At 37.8% G+C, this 21166-nt stretch overlaps 1 protein-coding gene across 2 annotated transcripts; it reads left to right on the top strand.

Moving 5' to 3' along the window:
• Positions 1-8740: 8740 nt before the first annotated feature.
• LOC133531895 (E3 ubiquitin-protein ligase RNF113A) lies at positions 8741-20341 on the top strand. 2 transcript variants are annotated; one of them, XM_061870306.1, is made up of 8 exons: positions 8741-8857; positions 10129-10274; positions 12350-12502; positions 12739-12866; positions 13904-13965; positions 15306-15409; positions 18327-18400; positions 20141-20341. In XM_061870306.1, exons 1-8 carry the CDS (start codon positions 8752-8754, stop codon positions 20310-20312), a joined length of 945 nt encoding a protein of 314 aa, XP_061726290.1. In that variant the 5' UTR covers positions 8741-8751; the 3' UTR covers positions 20313-20341. The 2 variants fall into 2 exon arrangements, with proteins under 2 accessions (XP_061726290.1, XP_061726291.1); XM_061870307.1 differs by lacking the exon at positions 8741-8857 and adding an exon at positions 9590-9910.
• The last annotated feature ends 825 nt before the right edge of the window (positions 20342-21166 follow it).

The raw sequence follows: 21166 nt of genomic DNA on the forward strand, positions 1-21166 counted from the left end.
ATCCTCAAGATAACGCTGACCTGGCGCTATTCACAGATGCGTCAGATAACACGGTTGGCGCCGCACTTCAGCAACGTGTGAATGGCGCGTGGCAGCCGTTAGCATTCTTTTCTAAAAAGTTATCGAGTGCCGAGAAGAAATACTCAACTTATGATAGAGAGCTATACGCAATTTATGCAGCTGTCAAACAATTTCGACATAACTTAGAAGCGCGACCATTCACAATTTATACCGACCATAAACCTATCGTGTACGCATTTGCGAAAAAAGATGAACAATGCACTCCAAGACAGTTCCGCTACCTGGATTTTATCGGTCAGTTTACAACCGATATCCGGCATGTTAGCGGAGAGCAGAATATACCTGCCGATACAATGTCTCGGATTGAAATTGATCCCATAGAACGAGGAATTGATTGGAAAGCTTTATCGTTATCGCAGAAATCGGACGACACTTTATTATCGCTATTAAACAAGACTGATTCGACGCTACAGCTTAAGCTTTTACAGTTACCTGGGCTCGAAGAAAGTATTTACTGCGATATTTCTACTCCGTCTGTCCGGCCTTATATTACTGAGCCTTTCCGAAAAACTGCCTTTAATTCTGTTCATCAATTATCTCATCCAGGAGCCAAGACTACTATCAAATTAGCTACGCAGAAATTCATCTGGCCGTCTATCAAATCAGACTGCAGAGAATGGACTCGAAGCTGTTTAGAGTGTCAGCGTGCTAAAGTTACGCGTCACGTGTCAGCCCCTGTCGGATCATTCGCACCGCCTTCTACTCGATTTGAACACGTGCATATCGACATAGTTGTAATGCCAATGTCAGAACGATGCAGATATATTTTAACTTGCATTGATCGCTTCTCTAGGTGGCCTGAAGCCATACCTATTGAGAACCAAGAGGCAGAAACGGTAGCATGGGCATTCTACTCAAATTGGATCGCACGTTTCGGCGTTCCGTTACGAGTCACTACAGACCAAGGCCGAAATTTTGAGTCGCATCTCTTTAGAAATTTAAACAATCTGATTGGTACGACTCAATTGCGAACTACCGCATATCATCCAGCTGCCAATGGAATGATCGAGCGATTCCACCGCCAATTAAAAGCTGCGATTAAGTGTCATCAAAGCGACCAATGGACACGAGTTTTACCTACAGTTATGATGGGTATTCGCGCAGCATTCAAGGACGATCTGCAAGCTACGCCCGCTGAAATGGTTTACGGTGAAACCATTCGCTTACCTGGAGAGTTCTTAGTACCCAGAACAATCAGCGATTTAGATGCATCAGATTTCGTCACTCGATTAAGAACTAATTTTTACAACCTACGACCAGTCGCAGGAACCCAGCATGGACGTAACAATATATTTGTGTTCAAAGACCTAAAGACAGCTAGTCACGTCTTTGTCCGTGTTGATGCCCCTAAACGACCTCTACAATCGTCGTATGAAGGACCATTCGCTGTTATATCGAGAAATGATAAAACATTTGTTATTAACAGACGAGGGCATCATGTAACCGTTTCCGTGGACCGACTTAAGCCAGCCTATGTACTAGCGGATAACATAGAACCGTCGCACGAGTTTGAGGATGACTCGGAACAGTTCGTTGTGAAACCAACAACTTCCACTACAAATAACGATGCGAGTACAGCTATAGCACCTGTACCTATTGTACAACAAGCGCCGCCTATTGATGATAACGTCACCAGAACCAGATCAGGTAGACGTGTCCGTTTTCCGGATTATTACCAAGCAGGTGGTTAATAAATAATTAATGTGATTAGTTAAGCATAATTTACCTTTTCTCTGTCATATATTTTTATTGTGTTTTCACCATGTTGTAGTAGTTGTAGTTGTAGTTATTTTAGCGTATATGTCACTAACTTAGCACTTAAATGAATTGTAACTAACAATTGTATGCCCTGTTAATCTAGAATTGTATGTTTATTATTTGTGTTTAGCTTTACTTCATTACTTTTATAGGTAGTTTGTAATATTTTTACCCTTTTCATTTGTGTGTTTTTACCAAATGTTGTTTTATTCCTTTTTTCTATCGTGACTTCATCACTGGTAAGGGGGTACTGTAGGGACTGCGTCCTACATTCGCCCAAGCTTTAGATGATATTAAATAAATAATGTATTAATTTAGCTTTTCCCGTTATGCGCAATGTGCATTTTAGTTAATAGCATACGTAACTGTTTATTATAACCGTTACAGGGATGAGCTTGTAAAAACATTGTAATATAAGTTATCTGTTTCCTTCCCTTTGTCGGTACTTGCCTTTGTGTTAATCTCTCTTTGTTTTATTTCTGTGTCAGTTTCCGAATATTGTTAACTTTAAGTCATAAACTAGCCTTTGTAGCCAGCGGAGTAATTCGTGGGAAACGTTAGGATTCGCCATGTGCGAAACCGTTATAGGTTCTGTACCGCTATTCCTATTGCGTACCTGATGCAAGGTTATAATCATCGGGATCGCGGGAGTCAGAGATAGTTCGTAGTCAGACGTCAACTCGACAAGTTGTCGCGTACCTATTATCACAGGTTGAGCTTGATATCGTATCGCTCCCTCGCGTTCTCTTGGTACCTATCTTTAACGGTCGAGCTCGATTATATATCGCTCCCTACTTATTATTGTAATTAGTGTTAGTTTAGTATTGAGTTGTGTTAATATAGATTTATTATTGTTACCGCGTCTGAACTTTTTATTTGCAACAATCCCAACACCTAAGTACATATACCAAACTCCACTGCCAAAATATGTATTCATCTTTGTATTCGATTGTAATAAGAACATGTAAGTAATACTTATTGAGAAATAAATAAATCTAAATCCTGTGCTATAACCACGAAAATTGAAGTTCGTAAATTTCGAGCATATCTGTCACTCTAAATACGTTTTCTTTGGAGTAAATAAGAAAAATGCCCGAAATTTGCCAACTTCGGTATTCGCAGTAAGTCTGACGTATGGCATGCCTCGTCACTGGGAACTATTCACGGAGTGACGTAATACTTTAGTGATATAAAAGCTGGACCATACTTACTTCAGTTATCATTACAAGCTCGTAGAGCCCGCGTTCGGTTATAACAGTTTATAACAAAGAAAAATGAAGTTTCTGTTTATCACTCTTCTCTTAATACTTTATATCATAAAAGTTAGAAGTGAATGTTGTGGGACGCCCACCACAATAAAATTTTCGAAGAACACGGCCCAAAAAAGTTGCGGCGAAGTTGTTGATGGTGCGACGCCAATATCAGCAGGTAAGGTTCTGAAGAACCCACGTAGCGGTGTGACACCGCTGCGTCGCGCAGCAGGCCGGTGGCGCAGAGTTAGAGTGGGTTAAAGCCGCCTGGTCTTTCTAAGATTGCATATAATCGAGAAATTTGAACGGGTCCTACCGTGACGGGAGGAGGGGTGGGGGGTTCAGGGCATTAGCCTCTTAATACTGAAGATGCTGGTTTAAATCCAGCTGTCGCCTGAAAGGGCTTTTTGTCTCTCTTTCTTTAGTATGTATACGACACCTACATTCGTTCCCTGGAAGCTGGGCCGGCTCCTAATCTGGGACGCCTCGTCGATACCCTTGCACCGTCTCAGCTTCCAGGGGGCCTACCGCGAAAATCGAAGTTCGTCAATTGCGGGCATTTTTCTCTGTCACTCTAATTACGTCTTAGTGAGAGTAAAAGAGAAAGATCCCCGCAATAGGCGAATTTCGGTTTTCGCGGGACCTCGACCAAGGCTGGGACTGCCGCAGTAGCAGACGAGCACATCAGACGGCGCAAATATGCAGCCATTGATTCTGGTTGCATGTTTGAGCCGTTTGGAGTGGTGACCCACGGCCCTGGGAATCCGGAGCACACTTTACGTTTTGGGTAGCTGATGGCGAAGCGTCTCACTGATGTCTTGGGTGACCAGAGAGCTGGTTCCTTCCTTGCCCAATGAATTGGCATCGCCATAAAGTGCGGCAATGCCACCATGTTTTACTTGTAAATATTTGTATATAGATATTTTTAGTTAATTTGGTACTATTTCTGTTTTTATATTTTTATGTTATTTGATTATTATTTATTAATTTACATATATTTTGATTCATCAATCTAATAACTACATATTTGGATAATTGTCATTAAAATAATTTGTACAAATCACACACACTGGTTCCAAAGTGGGGTATTGCTTAGTTCGCTACTAAAAATTGTATTCGATAGGGAATATTGATATTTTTTTTTTTGCAATTGAAAAAAAATCACTTATTTTCCGAAAAACCAAGCCGAACATCTTTTGTAAATTTTAACTAAGCACGTAATTTATGCTATCCAGGCCATATTTTTATTTTTGTAAATACCTAAATATTTTATTAATTCAATCTTACTTGTAACGTGATATACCTACAATTTCTCTACATATTTTGTTTTGTGTGACATACCACGTTTTGTGAGGCATACCACGTTTTGTGAGGCATACCACGTTTTGTGTGACATACCACGTTTTGTGAGGCATACCACGTTTTGTGTGACATACCACGTTTTGTGAGGCATACCACGTTTTTCCCTGTTTCTATTACACAACACGCTTTATTTTCGAGTGCAGTTTTTTTTATGTAGATAAAAGTTATATAACTGTATACAGCTGTTACAGAAGATATAAGTAATTGTTTATTCCGGCATCTTACATTTTGAGATTAAAATCTCATTTGCCGAACTAATGGGACTATATATTAGACATGCTCTTTACATGTACCCGTCATATTCTACATTATATTTGGACACCACATTAATAATATAATTTAATTTGTTTGTACAGGTTCGGTTGTATTTGCTTATCATTGCGAAGTGTCCGTGTGCAACGATGGACAACACCACGACGGAACCTACTGCGGGCACGGACCATGCAACATATTCGGCTGCAATTGCGATGGTGGATGCCACTACGGGAATAATAATTACCCGACAGATGCTGTCAGAAACTTTGAGGACAGATATTCACATTTAAGGAATTAAGAGGACATATTTTGACACACAAATTCTGGTCTGGATTTTGGCCTAGATGAATATATTTTTTTAATACAGTACGGTAGTACTATTAGTTATTCTGTGATACAGTTGCTCAAAAAGTGCTACTTTACCTGTTTAGCGTGCGGAAAGCTGGATTTCATTGTAATAATTCTTTATTGCAACCATGGTACAGTATAGATGTTATGTTATACATAATATACAATGTCTCACATGGACCCTGTAAGGGCACAGCATATAATATCTTACTCATAACTCATAACATATTATGGGGGCGTCCATAAATTACGTGAGGTGTTTTTTTCAATTTTCTGACCCTCCCTCCCCCCTTGGTGAGATGTCGTGAGATTTTATTCAACCCCCTCCCCCGTCCCCCAATCTCACGTGAGATTTTTCAGAATGTGGGTTTATTACGTAAACGCGTTGGATTGTTTATTGTAAAAAGAAAAAACAATTTGGTTCGTGCTTTTATTTACGACTAGTTTAAGCATGTACATACAATTTGGATTAAATGGACCAAAATAGTATATTTTTTTTTGTTTCAATCAGAGAATAAATTGCATGATATTTGTCGAGACCCCCCCTCTCCCCAACGTGAGATTAGATGAGATTTGACTCGACCCCCTCCCCCCTTTAATCATCTCACGTAATTTATGGACGCCCCCTTATTATATTATTGGCAAAATTATAAACTTATTTTAAAAACATCAAGTCATGAAGCAATTCTTATAATACACATGAGATCACCAATAAATGTCAAACAAATAAATTAATTAATGTACAATATTCATAATACAGATTTAGTTTTTAATATTAATTTAATGATGTGCGAAATAATTGTAATTTAATCACCTACTGTAGCCCTCTTATATTGCTGTGCCCTTACAGGGTGTCACATGTATACCTATATGTTCCATTCCATCCATGCTTGTAATGTGATATGCAATAAACTATTCTATTCTATTCTAAATGTTTTCTTACGAATTTATAAATTTCGAATAAGGTCAACTCGGCAAAGACCGGCATACTTTATTTAAAAAGAACTTAATTGACAAATTTTAGCTATCCTGTTGCCTGAAAGTAAAATTTTCTGAAATTAGTTGATAAAATATTTCGTTGGTTTCTAATTAAACTTGCCAAATTCTCATTTAAGGCATCGGATAGTTAATAAACACTCGTTTTTAAAACACGTCGCAATGGACGAACTCAGCGCCAATGTCGGCTAAGATCGTCTAATGGCGAATTTACCTACACATAGGCAACCTACGTAATTATAGATGTTTGTACGAGTGCGAACTACAATAACAACTGAATGTAGACTCTAATATGTCAAGAATAGCGTATATTATGGCTAATTTCATGCAAAGTTTCGTTTGTCGGGTAAGACCGGCATACATCGCCATACAGGGGTCGAAAACACGCAGGTAAGTATTAATAAAACAATGAGATCAAACATTGAGATCAATACAAATGTATTTTAATCAATACAATTCTTAAGTAAAATACTAAACGAGTATTGACTTAAGTACTCTTAAAAATTGAGGCCAAGAATACCACAAAAAGTAGCAAATGTATATTGCATTGAAATGGAAGTGATAACATTCATCAGTGAAATAAACTGCTGATTCATATAAACTATTTCGAGGTAGACAGACACAAAATGCTTAACAGCTGACCAAGGTTGGTCCCTTACTGTTTTCACCTTTAAGATATGGCATGTTTAGTCTCACGATCTTAAATTCCATGGCGACTGCTCTATCAAGAATTTTATAAGTATGTCCATTGTCCACGACCTTTTCTTGTCACATTTTGAGCAAGTATACTAGTTAACTATATATTATATACTAGTGGCTCTGTGAGCTGTTGACGCGTTAAGTTTAGAAAATGTAAAAATTAAAAATATCATTATCACAGTTAAACTCATAATAGTCATAAGCGCCATAGACATTATTGGCGCTTAAGTTCTTTATGAAATTCTACATTTAAAAAAAAATCTAAAATTAAATCGACAAAAAAGTCTATTAAATCTTAAAATCTGGCCACAAAATTTCACGAGAATCGGTTGAGAGTTGCGACCTGTAGAGGATGCAAAATGCCCGAGTCAAAACGTAGATCTTCGCTAACGCTACGGTCAATAATAAATAAAAAAAACATATACAGAAAAGGTTGGCAACTTCTGAAAACGGTGAAGACCGGCATATGACGATATTAGCCTCCAAACTTTTGACGGACTTCGACACTACTACATTTTGAGGTTAGTTTTTTTCCACCAGAAATATCTTCGTGAAATAACCAGTTTAAGGTTATTGTAATATAATATTCATATAAATACATTAATAAAGAATAGACTTACTTGTATCGATCTTAAAAACACTTCAGTTTAATCACTTAAAAAAAATTTTTACGACAGCGTGTTGTACTCCCAATACGAGTTGCCAACCTGACTAAACTTGAAAGGCTGGTTTTTCTCTTCATGCTAGAGGTAGCGCCATCTGTGTAAATTTATAAGAACTAGAACTGTTTTATCATTACGTAAATTGTGTTGCCATCCTCGTAGCTGTACAGAATTTGCTGTAATTCTTGCTAGACGGCCTTCGCCGGCAGACGGTCTTCGCCGAGTTGACCTTATATACATTGAGGTTAGGGTTAGAATTTCATACTTAATTAAATGTGGTCTACAACTTTCTGGACTCGATATATTTGCGAGGATGCGTATGCATTTCTTCTGCGAATTGATTTCGCGAACTAGTGCTTTTTACTTTTCCACTTGTTCCAATTCATGACTACTTATTGATGAGTGTTAAGAGGCTGTCAACACCCAATGCCCTTGAAATTGATGTTACTTAAACAGTTTTTTAAGAAAGACTATTTGTTTTAGTCAAGTAAGAAAAATATATGTTCATATTAATTATATTTCAAAGACCGTGGTTGTACTCGATACACGATTGAACGAAATCGGCTCGATAGATAATAATTGCAAAGATTGGTCTTAAAATCACAATTAAACGGTTTTAAGTCTTTATTGTTTTGACTTATGGGTCTGCAATTAAAATCGCAATTTCAAAACATTTATATCTAAACCGTGGTCGAGTTAAATATTACACTAATAATCCACTTTTTTTTATTTAAATATTTTTCTTATTATTCCCTTGCCCAGGCCCAGTAACATGCGACAGTGCTATCTCATTTACTCCGATACAAATAGACAGTGTGCGCGCTTTAGGTATTGACAGCCTTATAATGTTAGTTTCCATTAAAATTCGTATTCAACATAAAAACCTACTGTTAATGTAAAAATAATAAATATAAGCATATTTCATATTTTATTACTTACCTCTTGATCATTATAACACTTTTACTTTTAATATTGAATATTGAAAAACCCATGGGCGCCGTCAGGATTACTTTCAGGGAGGTGCATTATAAATGGAATAGAAGAATCGATGCACTCATTTATTTTTCTTGTGTTAAATAGTTCCGAGTTATGCTATCAAAATCATTGCAGACTCTGTATCTCTTACAAACTCTAATGCTGGTGCAGACGCAGACGCATAAAAAACAAGTATTTTTTTTTATATTTCTTTCCTGCCAGGGGGGTGCAAGTGCACCCCCTTGCACCCCGCTGCCGGCGCCTATGGAAAAACCGTTCTTAATAAGTTGTCTGAATGGAACAGAATAGATGCCGAAACGCCTGTCACTGTCAAAGCAGAAGCGTTTTTAGGGTTCCGTAGCCAAATGGCAAAAAACGGAACCCTTATAGATTCGTCATGTCCGTCTGTCTGTCCGATTATGTCACCGCCACTTTTTTCCGAAACTATAAGAGCTATACTGTTCAAACTTGGTAAGTAGATGTATTTTATGAACCGCATTAGGATTTTTACACAAAATAGAAAAGAAACAATAAATTTTGGGGGCTCCCCATACTTCGAACTGAAACTCAAAAAATCTTTTTTCATCAAACCCATACGTGTGGGTTATCTATGGATAGGTCTTTAAAAATGATATTGAGGTTTCTAATATCATTTTTTTCTAAACTGAATAGTTTGCGCGAGAGACACTTCCAAAGTGGTAAAATGTGTCCCCCCCCCCCCCCCCGTAACTTCTAAAATAACAGAATGAAAAATCTAATAAAAATATATGATATACATTACCATGCAAACTTCCACCGAAAATTGGTTTGAACGAGATCTAGTAAGTAGTTTTTTTTTAATACGTCATAAAATATAAAAAAAAATTCTTTCATCAAACCCATACGTGTGGGGTATCTATGGATAGGTCTTCAAAAATGATATACGTAATTAGAGTGACAAAGAAAAATGCCCGCAATTGACGAACTTCGATTTTCGCGGTTATAGCCCTGTAGCCTGTAGAGCCTGTAGCTAGTGATCTTGACATTTAATAAAATATGACAACTTAAAACAGCGCTCATTAACCAAAATTCAATGGAAAGTTTTCTTTTCGTATTCCTGATATAACAAGAAACACATTTTACTGATATTACCATCTACTTTAATTACAAATAAAATAATTTTATTTATTATTATTGCAGAAAATTCTTGTTCAACTGTTCGTCATAAGTCAATAAAAGACTGTTTCTTGACTTTAGTTTTCTGCTCCTGTTTAGGTTTCTGAACGTTCCCCGGAATACAAACAATAAGTGCTTCATCTGCCAACAAATTATTAACGAATAATTGTAATAAATTAATTAGTAGTACCTTGAAATAGTTATTGGGCAGAATTTTCTCCTCTCCTTACTGGTTTTTGTACCCAGTGAGACTTAAATAACTAAATCAGTACAAAATGTCTGATGCAGAGGTTGAAGTTCCTTCTACGTTTAAGAAGAGAACCATTAAGAATAGAGGAGGTAGAAAGCGCAAAACGTCCAGTTCAGAAGGTAAAATATGTTTTAGGTAATGTTACTCCTAAGTTTGTGGTAATGTTACACGGAAAATGTTTGAGGTTATGTTTTGGTTTTCAAGGGCTTTGAAATGGAGAGACTTGAGGCCCTACCGCCAACATCGAAAAATGTTTATCTGTCTCTCTATGTTGCATATTTCAGCGACAGGCAGGTAACGACGTTTTAGATATTTTCTTAATCAAGTTTTTTTTTAGATAAGAACAGCTCAGATTCGGATGAACAGACCGTTGTTTTACCAACCAAGAGGCCTCAGAAGGCTAACCCTAACATACAGTCTACGGGCACGAAGAGACAAAGGCCTGAGATACATGATGATGACAGTAGTGGTGATGAAGACAAAGTAAGTTAACTTTGTGAGGGACACATTATTTAATGTTCTTTATTAAATAAATAAAATAAAATATTATAGGACATTATTACACAAATTGACTAAGTCCCACAGTAAGCTCAGTAAGGCTTGTGTTGTGGGTACTTAGACAATGATATATATAATTTATAAATACTTAAATACATAGAAAACACCCCACACTCAGGACCAAATATCTGTGTTCATCACACATATAAATGCCCTTACCAGAATTTGAACCTGGGACCATGGGCTTCATTGGCAGGGTCACTACCCACTAGGCCAGACGGGTCGACATTGATATAAGTTGTATAATTTTGGACTCTTGCCGCTATCTTGGAGGGTTTACATCATTATTTCTTGCTAATAATGTATAACACTAATCATTTCTAGATTGTTTGTTAATTAATATTCATAAATGCAAGTGTAATTGATGTTAACCAATCTTGTAATTATAAATAATTAACTGTGTTGATATTCCTTTGAATTTGACAAAGGCTTTAGAGGTTGCCATTTCCTCTTATATAATTATAGTAGTAAAATCTTCATGTTGCATATGTCGTTTTTGAGTTATTGGAATTTTGATTTTATTTCAATTAATCAAAACTTTAAATTTAAATGACATTATCGGTCGGGAGTCGACGGGTTGATTTTTAAAATATTTTCTAGCAAGCCACTATAACATGGAAAATTGAATCAATAGTGTTTCTATTATTGAACTAGTTTAAATATCACACAGTACTAGCTAAATGCAATTTCATGTATTGTGCAATAGTACTTAAATAAATATAGTTCATGTTGTCTACGATGTCATGCAGATTTGTCAAGAATAACCTTTAATGACATGACAATATGAGTCAAGGACTGCATCTTTCTGAATGACACAATCTACACCGTGTTTTTATTGAATTCCGTTAACTTCGGGGTATTGGTAAGTACGTTAAGGGAAACTAAATGGCATAGTAAATTTAAAAAAAAAAATTAATTATAAGTTTTTATAATTATTATTTTTATAAAAAGTCATTAAATGTTTTCATATAGCATTGTTGTAATGAGAGCATTACATTTAACTCAACTAAACATTTGAAACTTGTGACATATCAATGTCATTTCGAACACCTACCATCCGAGATAGTAGTTACGTTTATTAGCAGATGTATGAACTCGTACTAAACACTAATCAATATGTAAACAGGCCCTAGGGCAAGTGAATATGCTCGTTAGGGCCTTATCAGATTATATCTGATAAATTATTGATTATCTCTGAAATGGAGTTAATTAGAATACCGGTGTCTTTGAGAAAGTTACTTAATTTAAGCTCAGGGATGCACCCAAGGGTAATTAATTGCATTTTGGAGATAATCAATAATTTATTAAGGCCCTTCAGGCGTGTACACTTGCCTTAGGGCCTATTTACATTTTGATTAGTGTTTAGTATGAGATAATACATTTGGTAATAAACATAAATACTGTCTCAGATGATTGATCACAGTTTTAAATTGTTTGGTTGAGTTAAATGCTGCCTATGTTTCAATAACGCTATATGCAACATTTGCAACAAATTAGTCAAATTACTTTTTATAAAAAAAAAAGTTTTTTTTTTTAATTAACTATGCCATTTAGTTTCCCTTAACGTGCTTGCCGATACCCAGAAGTTAACGGAATTCAATAAAAACACGGTGTATATTATTTCCATACATTATTTACCGTAAGCGAATTAACGGAAATAAAAAAAATACGGTGTATACGATGTAATACATAATTTGGGTTCAATTCAGTAATTTAAACAAAGGGTTGGCAGTAAACTGCGACCAGCGTAAAAACACTACAGCAGCGGTATCATGGTTGTATTTTTGTCACTTGTCATATCATTCGTCACTTTCGCACTTACATATTTGTTAGAGCGTGACAGGTATGGTGACAAATGTTAGACAGCCATCCATCTTGGCCCTGCAGGTTGACACATAGAGTGCCAACTATATAGCTTCCAATGTACAATTTAGCACTGAAGTTTTCCTTGTCTAAGTTTAAAACTTAATTGAAATTTGCCATATTTTTTATGTTTCCAGCCAAAGCAGAACCTGACACTATCAGTGCAGCAACAGCGGGAAAATGCCACTGCCACATATGAACTAGATACAGAAAGAGACCGGGATGCACAGGCCATCTTCGAGAAAGCGCAGAAGATCAATGAAGAGCTGCAGGGACAGGCAGATGATAAGGTACAAATAGGCTTTCTGGATAAGATCAGTCTATTGGGCAGTGTAGATATATTTATTTATTTATTTTTATTTAGTGTAGCAGGCTTCACTGCCCTATTTTCTTTATTACATTACTAAGTTAAATATGGATATTTCCTTTGCATTAGAAACAACTTTCTCTGAATTGTGTACCAGTCACACACACACTGATATGCTTTTACTGTAATTGTTACTTAAAATATGTACTGTTTGCTTAGGTATACCGAGGATTGAATAACTATGCACAATACTACAAGAAGCGGGATACAGCTGCAGGCAACGCTAGCTCCGGCTTAGTGAGAAAAGGTCCCATCAGGGCTCCAGCTAATCTAAGAGCCACTGTCAGGTAATATTGATTAGAGTGAGACACACTAATCTCTGTCATTGTTAACTATATGCACTTGTAGCAGAGCGAGAGGCACTTTCAGGTATGTTTACATTGTAACCTATGTAATGGAATCTAAGGTAAATTTAACCATCTTCCAAGGATCGTAGCGTCATGAAAATTGGCAGCTGTATGTAGTTCTGGTGACAATACAATAATATGGTACTGTCGAACTGATCTGATGATGGAGCCGGAAGATATAAACTGGAACTTCATGATGGAACATCATATCATTGCTGTGTTTGGATTTGTTAGAAAAGTCTCGTAATGAACTTTGACCACGATTAGGTTTCAAGGTCTGATGATGAAGCCGAAAGATAGGCACTGGCATTCCATGATGGAATATCGTATCATAGTCGTGTTTGCACCTGTGATAAAGGTCACGTAATGGACTTTGAACACGATCAGGTTTCAAGGTTATAACAAACCTATTATATTTTTGGTTTTTACGTGCATTTATAAAGGCGTGTTTTTGTAGTGTTTTTTTAAACTATTTTTTTTTTTAATTTTTAATTTTAATTTATTTAGAACACAAACAGTCACATATACAAATGAATTTGAAGTCCAATGTAGAGTACTTAACATACTTAAGAATCATAGACCTGGAGGTTCATTATTAAGTACATAATGTTAACATACATACTAACAGCATAAAGAAAATGAAATCATGAGCCATACTTAAAATCTATTTACTAGTCTTAACTATTAATTTATTATCGTCATTATCATCACTATTCTACGCCGACGAAGTCGCGTTCAAAAGCGATAAATGCGAAAGCAACTTGATTGGACTGTATGTCTGTCTGTTACTCCACACGTAAGGCCGGAGCACACCGGCTGCGTGTGAGCAAACGTGCACGCAACGTCTACGCGCACGCAACCGATGTGCACAGGCCTTAACACTGCTGTAGCACTGTTTAGATGGTATTATACTTGGTTGGAGTGCCTATAGAGTTTTACTTGATCTACACTGAACTTAAAATGTGTTTTCTTTACAGATGGGACTACCAACCAGACATTTGTAAGGATTATAAAGAAACCGGATTCTGTGGATTTGGAGGTAAGTCTCTCAATTTAAATAAACTTGATTTGTATCTTGGCAGCAACATAACCATTTTTTTTCTAAAATCATAATTTCAATGAAACAACAATTTCAATGAAAGCACTCCAGTTTATTATAAAAATAAGTTTTTGCCTAAAATATCATTTTTGGTACAAGCTTTTATCGCTAACTGTACTTTTTTTATCACAGGCAACTAATATTCATCGTGACAATTCTAAAAACCCCAAACACAATTAGCCGGGTCCACACAGAGCGAGCATACGCGCGAGGCATTTTCCTCACGCACAATACGGCCAGTGTAGATGTACCTCGGCATAGGCGGCGCGCGTTTTCCTCGCCCGAGTGCGAATGTTCTTTCATCTCATCACATAGTTCCTATGGCCACCTCCTGTCTCCATCATCAGATCAGCTCGATGGTACCATAATATTGCATTTGCGCCCGACTTACATATGTATGCAAATTTTCAGCTTAATCCGTTATCAGGAAGTGTTTGAAAAATGGTTTGAAAAAAAAAGTTAGTTACATACGAAAACTTTGGACCCGGGTTTGTTCTTAACTACGTCCAAAAGAGAGGTAGGTATGGGCACTGTGAATGTCTTCTCGCGTTGTGTGGCAGGGCACAGCACAGCGGATGTCATTCCAGATCTAGAGCAGAGCCCAACTGGGGAAGTACCTCCACCTTACAGAAAACCGCAACCAAATAACACTAGACCCTACTCATAGTGTGTTCCTGCCGGTGAGTAAGGTTGCCAGAGCTTAACGAGGGTGCGGAGTGTTAGGGTTGGCAACGCGCATGTAACTCCTCTATAGTTGCAGCGTCCATAGGCTACGGAGACTACTTACCATCAGGCTGGCCATATGCTTGTTTGCCACCGACGTAGTATAAAAAAAAGAAAATGCCAAGTTAAAATAAAGCTTGTAAAAAAGCGATACGGTTTTTAACACGCTTTTATTAGGTTGACCTGTATGTAATGGAATCTAAGGTAACTAATTTAACCATCTTCCAAGGATCGTAACGTCATGAAAATTGGCAGCTGTATGTGGTTCTGATGACAATACAATAATATGGTACTGTCCAACTGATCTGATGATGGAGCCGGAAGATATGAACTGGAACTTCATGATGGAACATCGTATCATAGCTGTGTTTGGATTTGTTAGAAAAGTCTTGTAATGCACTTTGACCACGATTAGGTTTCAAGGTCTGATGATGAAGCCGGAAGATAGGCACTGGCATTCCATGATGGAATATCGTATCATAAGTGTGTTTTCTAGTGTTTTTAAACTATTAATTTATTAAAAAAATAGGTTCCCTGCACCTACTTTGTGTCAACAGATTCCTGCAAGTTCTTACACGACCGCTCGGACTACAAGCACGGCTGGCAGCTGGAGCGAGAAGAGGTGGCGCCCGAGGGCGGCGGGGGGGACTCCGACTATGAGGTAGGGTACGAGTTACCTATCTCATTTTTTATCTATTTATCTCTTTTTTATTTCGTTGCTGAAAAAATGTATCCCGACTGTCAGGTTGCAGCATAAAAATTAGCTTTACGGCCCGATTCGAAGAATGATTAAGACACGTGTAAGATATTGGAAAGATCTTTAAAAGATCGATAACTAAACGACATGTCAAAATTGACGTTTATTTCGATTCCGCTGAGATCTCAATAATATCTATCTACGATATTTATAACATCAAAGTGACATTGGTTGCCCGAATCGAGCTGCTTCTGTCAATTATACAACATACAAATGTTATCTAAATGAGAACTTATCTAAACCAGAACTTATCGGTATCGTATTTAATTCTTCGAATCGAGCCGCTAGATTCCCTTAACTTTACGATGTCTACAGGAAAAACGCGAACGAGTAAACCATATTATAAAATGTGTCTAACCCAAATAGATTAAGTTATTAGCAAAAAAATTGGCGTACGTCGCCATCAAACGTCACAGTTTGGCGAGTTTTATGAAATGTATTAAATTTATATTACTTTATCATGAATAAATGAATCAAAAAAATCTCTGAATAAGATTTTGGCAACAATTTCATTTTTGGTACAAGCTTTTAGCGCTGAGTACTTTTCTTTCCACAGGCAACTAATACTCACCAAGACAATTCTAAAAACCCCTAACACAATTAGGTTGTTGTTTTATCACAGTGTTCCTATGGCCACCTCCTGTCTCCATCATCAGATCAGCTCGATGGTACCATAATATTGCATTGTCACCGGACTTACATACGTATGCAAATTTTCAGCTTCATCGGAAACCGGGAAGTAGGTCAAGTTGAACTTGTAAGATTTGACCCATACATACATTGTACATTGCAAGTTAATAAAAAGCCTGTAAAATAGGAAATATTCCGCGAAACTCTGCGTAGGGGGCGCCACTACCGCAATTCATCACAATCTGAGGGTCTATTGCGAAACAAGAAAATCGAAATTTCGTTATCTAACCTATCTCACTCTTGCACATTCGAGCGATGGAGAGGCAGATAACTAAATTTCGATTTTCGCGTTTCCCGGTAGGCCCTTTGTAAACAAACCGCCATGATGCATCAATGTCATGTTTTATTATCTGTGAAAGTTTGTCATAACACAGTTTAAGGCACAGTATGTATAAGTTACTCTATGGTTTATGAAAGGTGCTTGTGCTGCACTCTGGCGGCAGAACATTGCAGTAGTACTCCCTATTTTATATTTGATTATTTAACACACTCACTGCCAGACAAAAAACGGCGCACTACCCCAGAAACCGATGGTCTATAGCTGCGTACAAAACAACCCGCCCAGCGGGTTGTCCGGCATCTGAACAAAGTTCACGAGCGCCCACCAGGTGGGTTCCCGGCAGTGAATGTGTGAAATCCCGAAATTTTCATTTGACCGAACGCGTTTTTTCTAAAAACCGCTGAATTTTTAGAAGGGCCACCAATCTAACCAAACCGAACCCGACTGCAGGATGCCTTTTTCAAAAGTTTGGAAAATTAAAACGGTTTTAGAAAAAACGCGTTCAGTCAAATGAAAATTCGGAAATTGGGATCGATCAAACATATTTCGAAGTTGATATATGTTACCCAGCCTACCGAGGTAGGTAATCAAATATGTCTCTTGGCTGTACAACCATCAAACGGGGTGAATAGGGATAGCTGGGGTGAAATGCGATAAAACTAAAATGTGATTTCCTGACATTTTCTTTAAATATATCCACGTGTATCATTCGATTGAAAATAATGGATTTTGTACGATATACATTTGCGTGGGTATTTTTTTTAGAGAAAAAGACTTCGCGTCATTCAAGTCAAATGTAATAATGGTTAATTTTAGAGTTCAGATTAAATTGATAGTATTATTTCTGATTAATCTATGACCTTGACCAATTAATGTTTACGGGTCGGTTGTACAGTCGGCGTCAAATACTTTGTAGCAACCCAAGTAGCCAAATAGTTCGGTACACCGTATATTTAGTATGGTGTACCGAACTATTTGGCCACAAAGACTGCTGACTGTATGCCAAAAGAAAGACAGCTCTCACAGACCCATTAAAAAAATCTTTATCATAAGTATATATCACGTGTTCTTATATTACATTACTCACCAAACTGACTGAAATTTATTTACAGCACATATGGTGCTACTTTGCACTAGTGCGATAATTAGAACATTAACGAACTATATCGAAAATTTAAAGGGCCATATGTGTTGTAATAGTACATTACGATACAAGTGTGAAAAATAGGAAATTCAAAACGAGTGGCGATGAATTAAAACTCGACCGAAGGGAGTGTTTTATATCGACACGAGTTGCGAATTACCTATTCGCACATGTATCGTACAACGTTTTACAGTACATATGGCCCTTTAAATGTTTGACACAGTAACGTAATATGCTAATTTGCGCACTAGTGCGGTAAAGTAGCACCATATGTACTGTAAAATTTTGTACGATACATGTGCAAATAATTCGCAACTTTTTTTTTAATACTACGTCGGTGGCAAACAAGCATACGGCCCGCCTGATGGTAAGCAGTGTCCGTAGCCTATGTACGCCTGCAACTCCAGAGGAGTTACATGCGCGTTGCCGACCCTAAACCCCCCTCGTTGAGCTCTGGCAACCTTACTCACCGGCAGGAACACAACACTATGAGTAGGGTCTAGTGTTATTTGGCTGCTGTTTTCTGTTAGGTGGAGGTACTTCTCCAGTTGGGCTCTGCTCTAGAACTCGTGTCCCTCCCTCCCACTGTTCTCCCTTCGGGCGTGTTTTAATTTATCCCTACTCGTTGCGAATTTCCTGTTTTGCGCACTTGTATCGTAATGTACAAGAACATAACAGATTTATAATATAAGTTATCTACATTACAGATCCATAGCGATGATGAGTTGCCGTTCCGATGCTTCATCTGCCGCGGCAGTTTCACGGACCCCGTCGTGACAAAGTAAGCAATACCTACTGGCTTTTCCCTTCGTCTTCTTCCTCGCGTTGTCCCGGCATTTTTGGGAGCCTGGGGTCCGCTTGACAACTAATCCCAAGCATTGGCGTAGGCACTAGTTTTTACGAAAGCGACTGCCATCTGACCTTCCAACCCAGAGGGTAAACTAGGCCTTGTTGGGATTAGTCCGGTTTCCTCACGATGTTTGCCTTCACCGAAAAGCGACTGGTAAATATCAAATGATATTTCGTACATAAGTTCCGAAAAACTCATTGGTACGAGCCTTGATTTGAACCCGCGACCTCCGGATTGAAAGTCGGACATCATATCCACTCGGCCACCACCACATCCCCTTCCCTTCCTTCCTTCGTATGCTCGTGAAATTCGTCTTTATAATTAGTCTGCATAAGATAGCTTTTTAAGCCCGTCAAACTGCGCTATAATATATATTAATATACCGTGAGATAACAAAATACATATTATATAATAGCCAAGCACCACACACGACAAATATACCAAAATATATCGTAATATGACTTGACTTATTGTCCTATGTCCCCTAGATGGGGCAGAGGGCGTCCACAGTGCGCCGCCATCTGGATCGGTCTTGAGCTTCGTGCTTGAGTTCGCTCCAAGTCTTCCCAATAGCCTTCGCCTCTGCAATTATAGTCCGGCGCCAGGTCTGCTTTGGACGGCAACGTTTCCTTTTTCCTTGGGGATTCCAGTCTAGGGCTTGCCTCGGTATGTGTTTAGGATCCCTTCGGAGTGTATGCCCAATCCAACTCCATTTCCGGCGCTTGATCTGCTGGTCGATCGGGGTTTCATTGCAGCATCTCCAGAGGCTGGCATTAGAGATTTTCTCGGGCCAGTATACTGTATACTGGCCCGAGAATATCGTAATATACCAAGCTATAATATATATTTATAGAAAGGTATTTTAAGATGTCTTGCTATAAGATATTGTCAACTATTACATAAAATATACCGTAAGATGCCTTGATAATATATATTTTGGCCATAGAGATACAATAAGTATAGAGATGAAATGATGGAGCCGACAGATGATTGAATGCTCTTATGGAACTACCGGTAGGAGTAACAGAGAAAGCGCTATGATTGTTTGTCCTTGTCTCATTTTTTTTGGCGTAAATTTTAGTATGGCTTATGTTGGGCAACAAATAACCCGACCAAATTTCGGAGGCTGTTTTTGGTATGTTGTCGGTGCGTATTTTCTGTTCCTCACGGGTGCACGCGTATAGCACGGGTCTCTATTTGATTCCCATAAAGTTTTAAGTCATAATGTATTGTTTGTCCGCATTTTCGTTAGTCGTAATTTGTTTTTTCTCAGAAACGCGTAACTTTTCAGGATTGCCATAAAACAAACCTAACCTAACCTTACCTATCGATAACCTTACGAAAATCCTGAAAGGGACAAAACTTAATTATTACTATTGGTATTTTTTAAGAAATTGTCTGTTAAATCACATTTTAAGTTTTGTCCCTATTCACCCCAGCCGTACCTATTCACCCCGGTTGACGGTACCTACCGTAAAATACGCTTAAATATGTAATATTTATATATACTTTACTCGCAATCTAAGTAAAATGTTGAAGTTACATCCATAATCATATAAAATGTCTACCTATCCTCGATCATTATAGGCCCTCGCTTCCCTCGGGACCGTTCCTTTTGTTTTTCAAATTATTAACCGACTTTAAACAATTTTATTTGCTTGTATGTTTCAGATGTAAACATTATTTCTGCGAGAAATGTGCTCTAGATAACTACAAGAAATCAACTCGTTGTTTCATTTGCAACACACAGACCAACGGAGTGTTTAACCCAGCAAAGGAACTGGAGGCCAAACTGAAGCAGAGAGCTGATGATGATGATGATAACGATGATGATGATGATTGATAATAAGATTAATAAATTATTTAAAATAACTGGCGTTTTGCTATCGTTTTGCTGTTGACCTTAACGGTAATAATTCTATTTTAATATTTTAATATTTGTATCACCTATTTGACTCTATCACGGTGGAAGGCATTTCAAACGCTAAGGATATTGCGAATATGTTCAAAGAGTATTTTAGCGTAAAGACATCCTGTAGTGGGAATATGGACCTGCAAGTGCCCGACGATAGAACTGGGAATGACCTTCAAGTTCGCTTTAGTGCGAAAGACATCACTAAAGTTTTAAAGGAAATGAAAAGAGGAAAGTCTCCCGGTCATGACTACTTAAGCATCGAGCATCTGCAGTTTGCTGGTCCACACTTGCCCAGATGTCTATCGATGCTCTTTAACCTATGTATTAGCCATTCGTATTTGCCCGAAAGTATGATAAAAACGTTAGTAGTTCCTATCATCAAAAATAAAACTGGTGATATATCCGATAAAACGAATTACAGGCCTATTTCTCTGGCAACCATTATAGCTAGAGTGTTTGACGGCCTGCATAGTGTGCAACTGGACAAGTGTTTGCAGATACATGACGCTCAGTTCGGTTTTCGTGCAGGCCTTTCCACAGAGAGCGCAGTCACATGTCTAAAGCAGGCTGTCGAGTATTATACAAGAAGAAAAACGCCTATATATGCGTGCTTTTTGGATCTTTCCAAAGCTTTTGATCTTGTCAATTACGACCTACTTTGGAAAAAGCTTGACAAGGTCAAGTTTCCCAAGGAGCTAACACGTATATTTAGCTGTTGGTACGGTGGCCAGAGAAACAGTGTCCGGTGGGGCAACGTACTTTCGGACGAGTACGGATTGCAA

This window comes from Cydia pomonella, chromosome 26, assembly GCF_033807575.1.
Source record: "Cydia pomonella isolate Wapato2018A chromosome 26, ilCydPomo1, whole genome shotgun sequence".
NCBI lineage: Eukaryota > Metazoa > Arthropoda > Insecta > Lepidoptera > Tortricidae > Cydia > Cydia pomonella.

What these genes read in the sequence shown, in the direction of transcription:
- LOC133531895 (XM_061870306.1), top strand. Translation starts at nt 8,752, where the DNA reads ATGGCAAAAAACGGAACCCTTATAGATTCGTCATGTCCGTCTGTCTGT. An exon ending in CGGATTCTGTGGATTTGGAG is followed by an intron (nt 13,966 to 15,305) that starts GTAAGTCTCTCA and finishes TTGTGTCAACAG; the next exon opens with ATTCCTGCAAGTTCTTACAC. An exon ending in ACGGACCCCGTCGTGACAAA is followed by an intron (nt 18,401 to 20,140) that starts GTAAGCAATACC and finishes TGTATGTTTCAG; the next exon opens with ATGTAAACATTATTTCTGCG.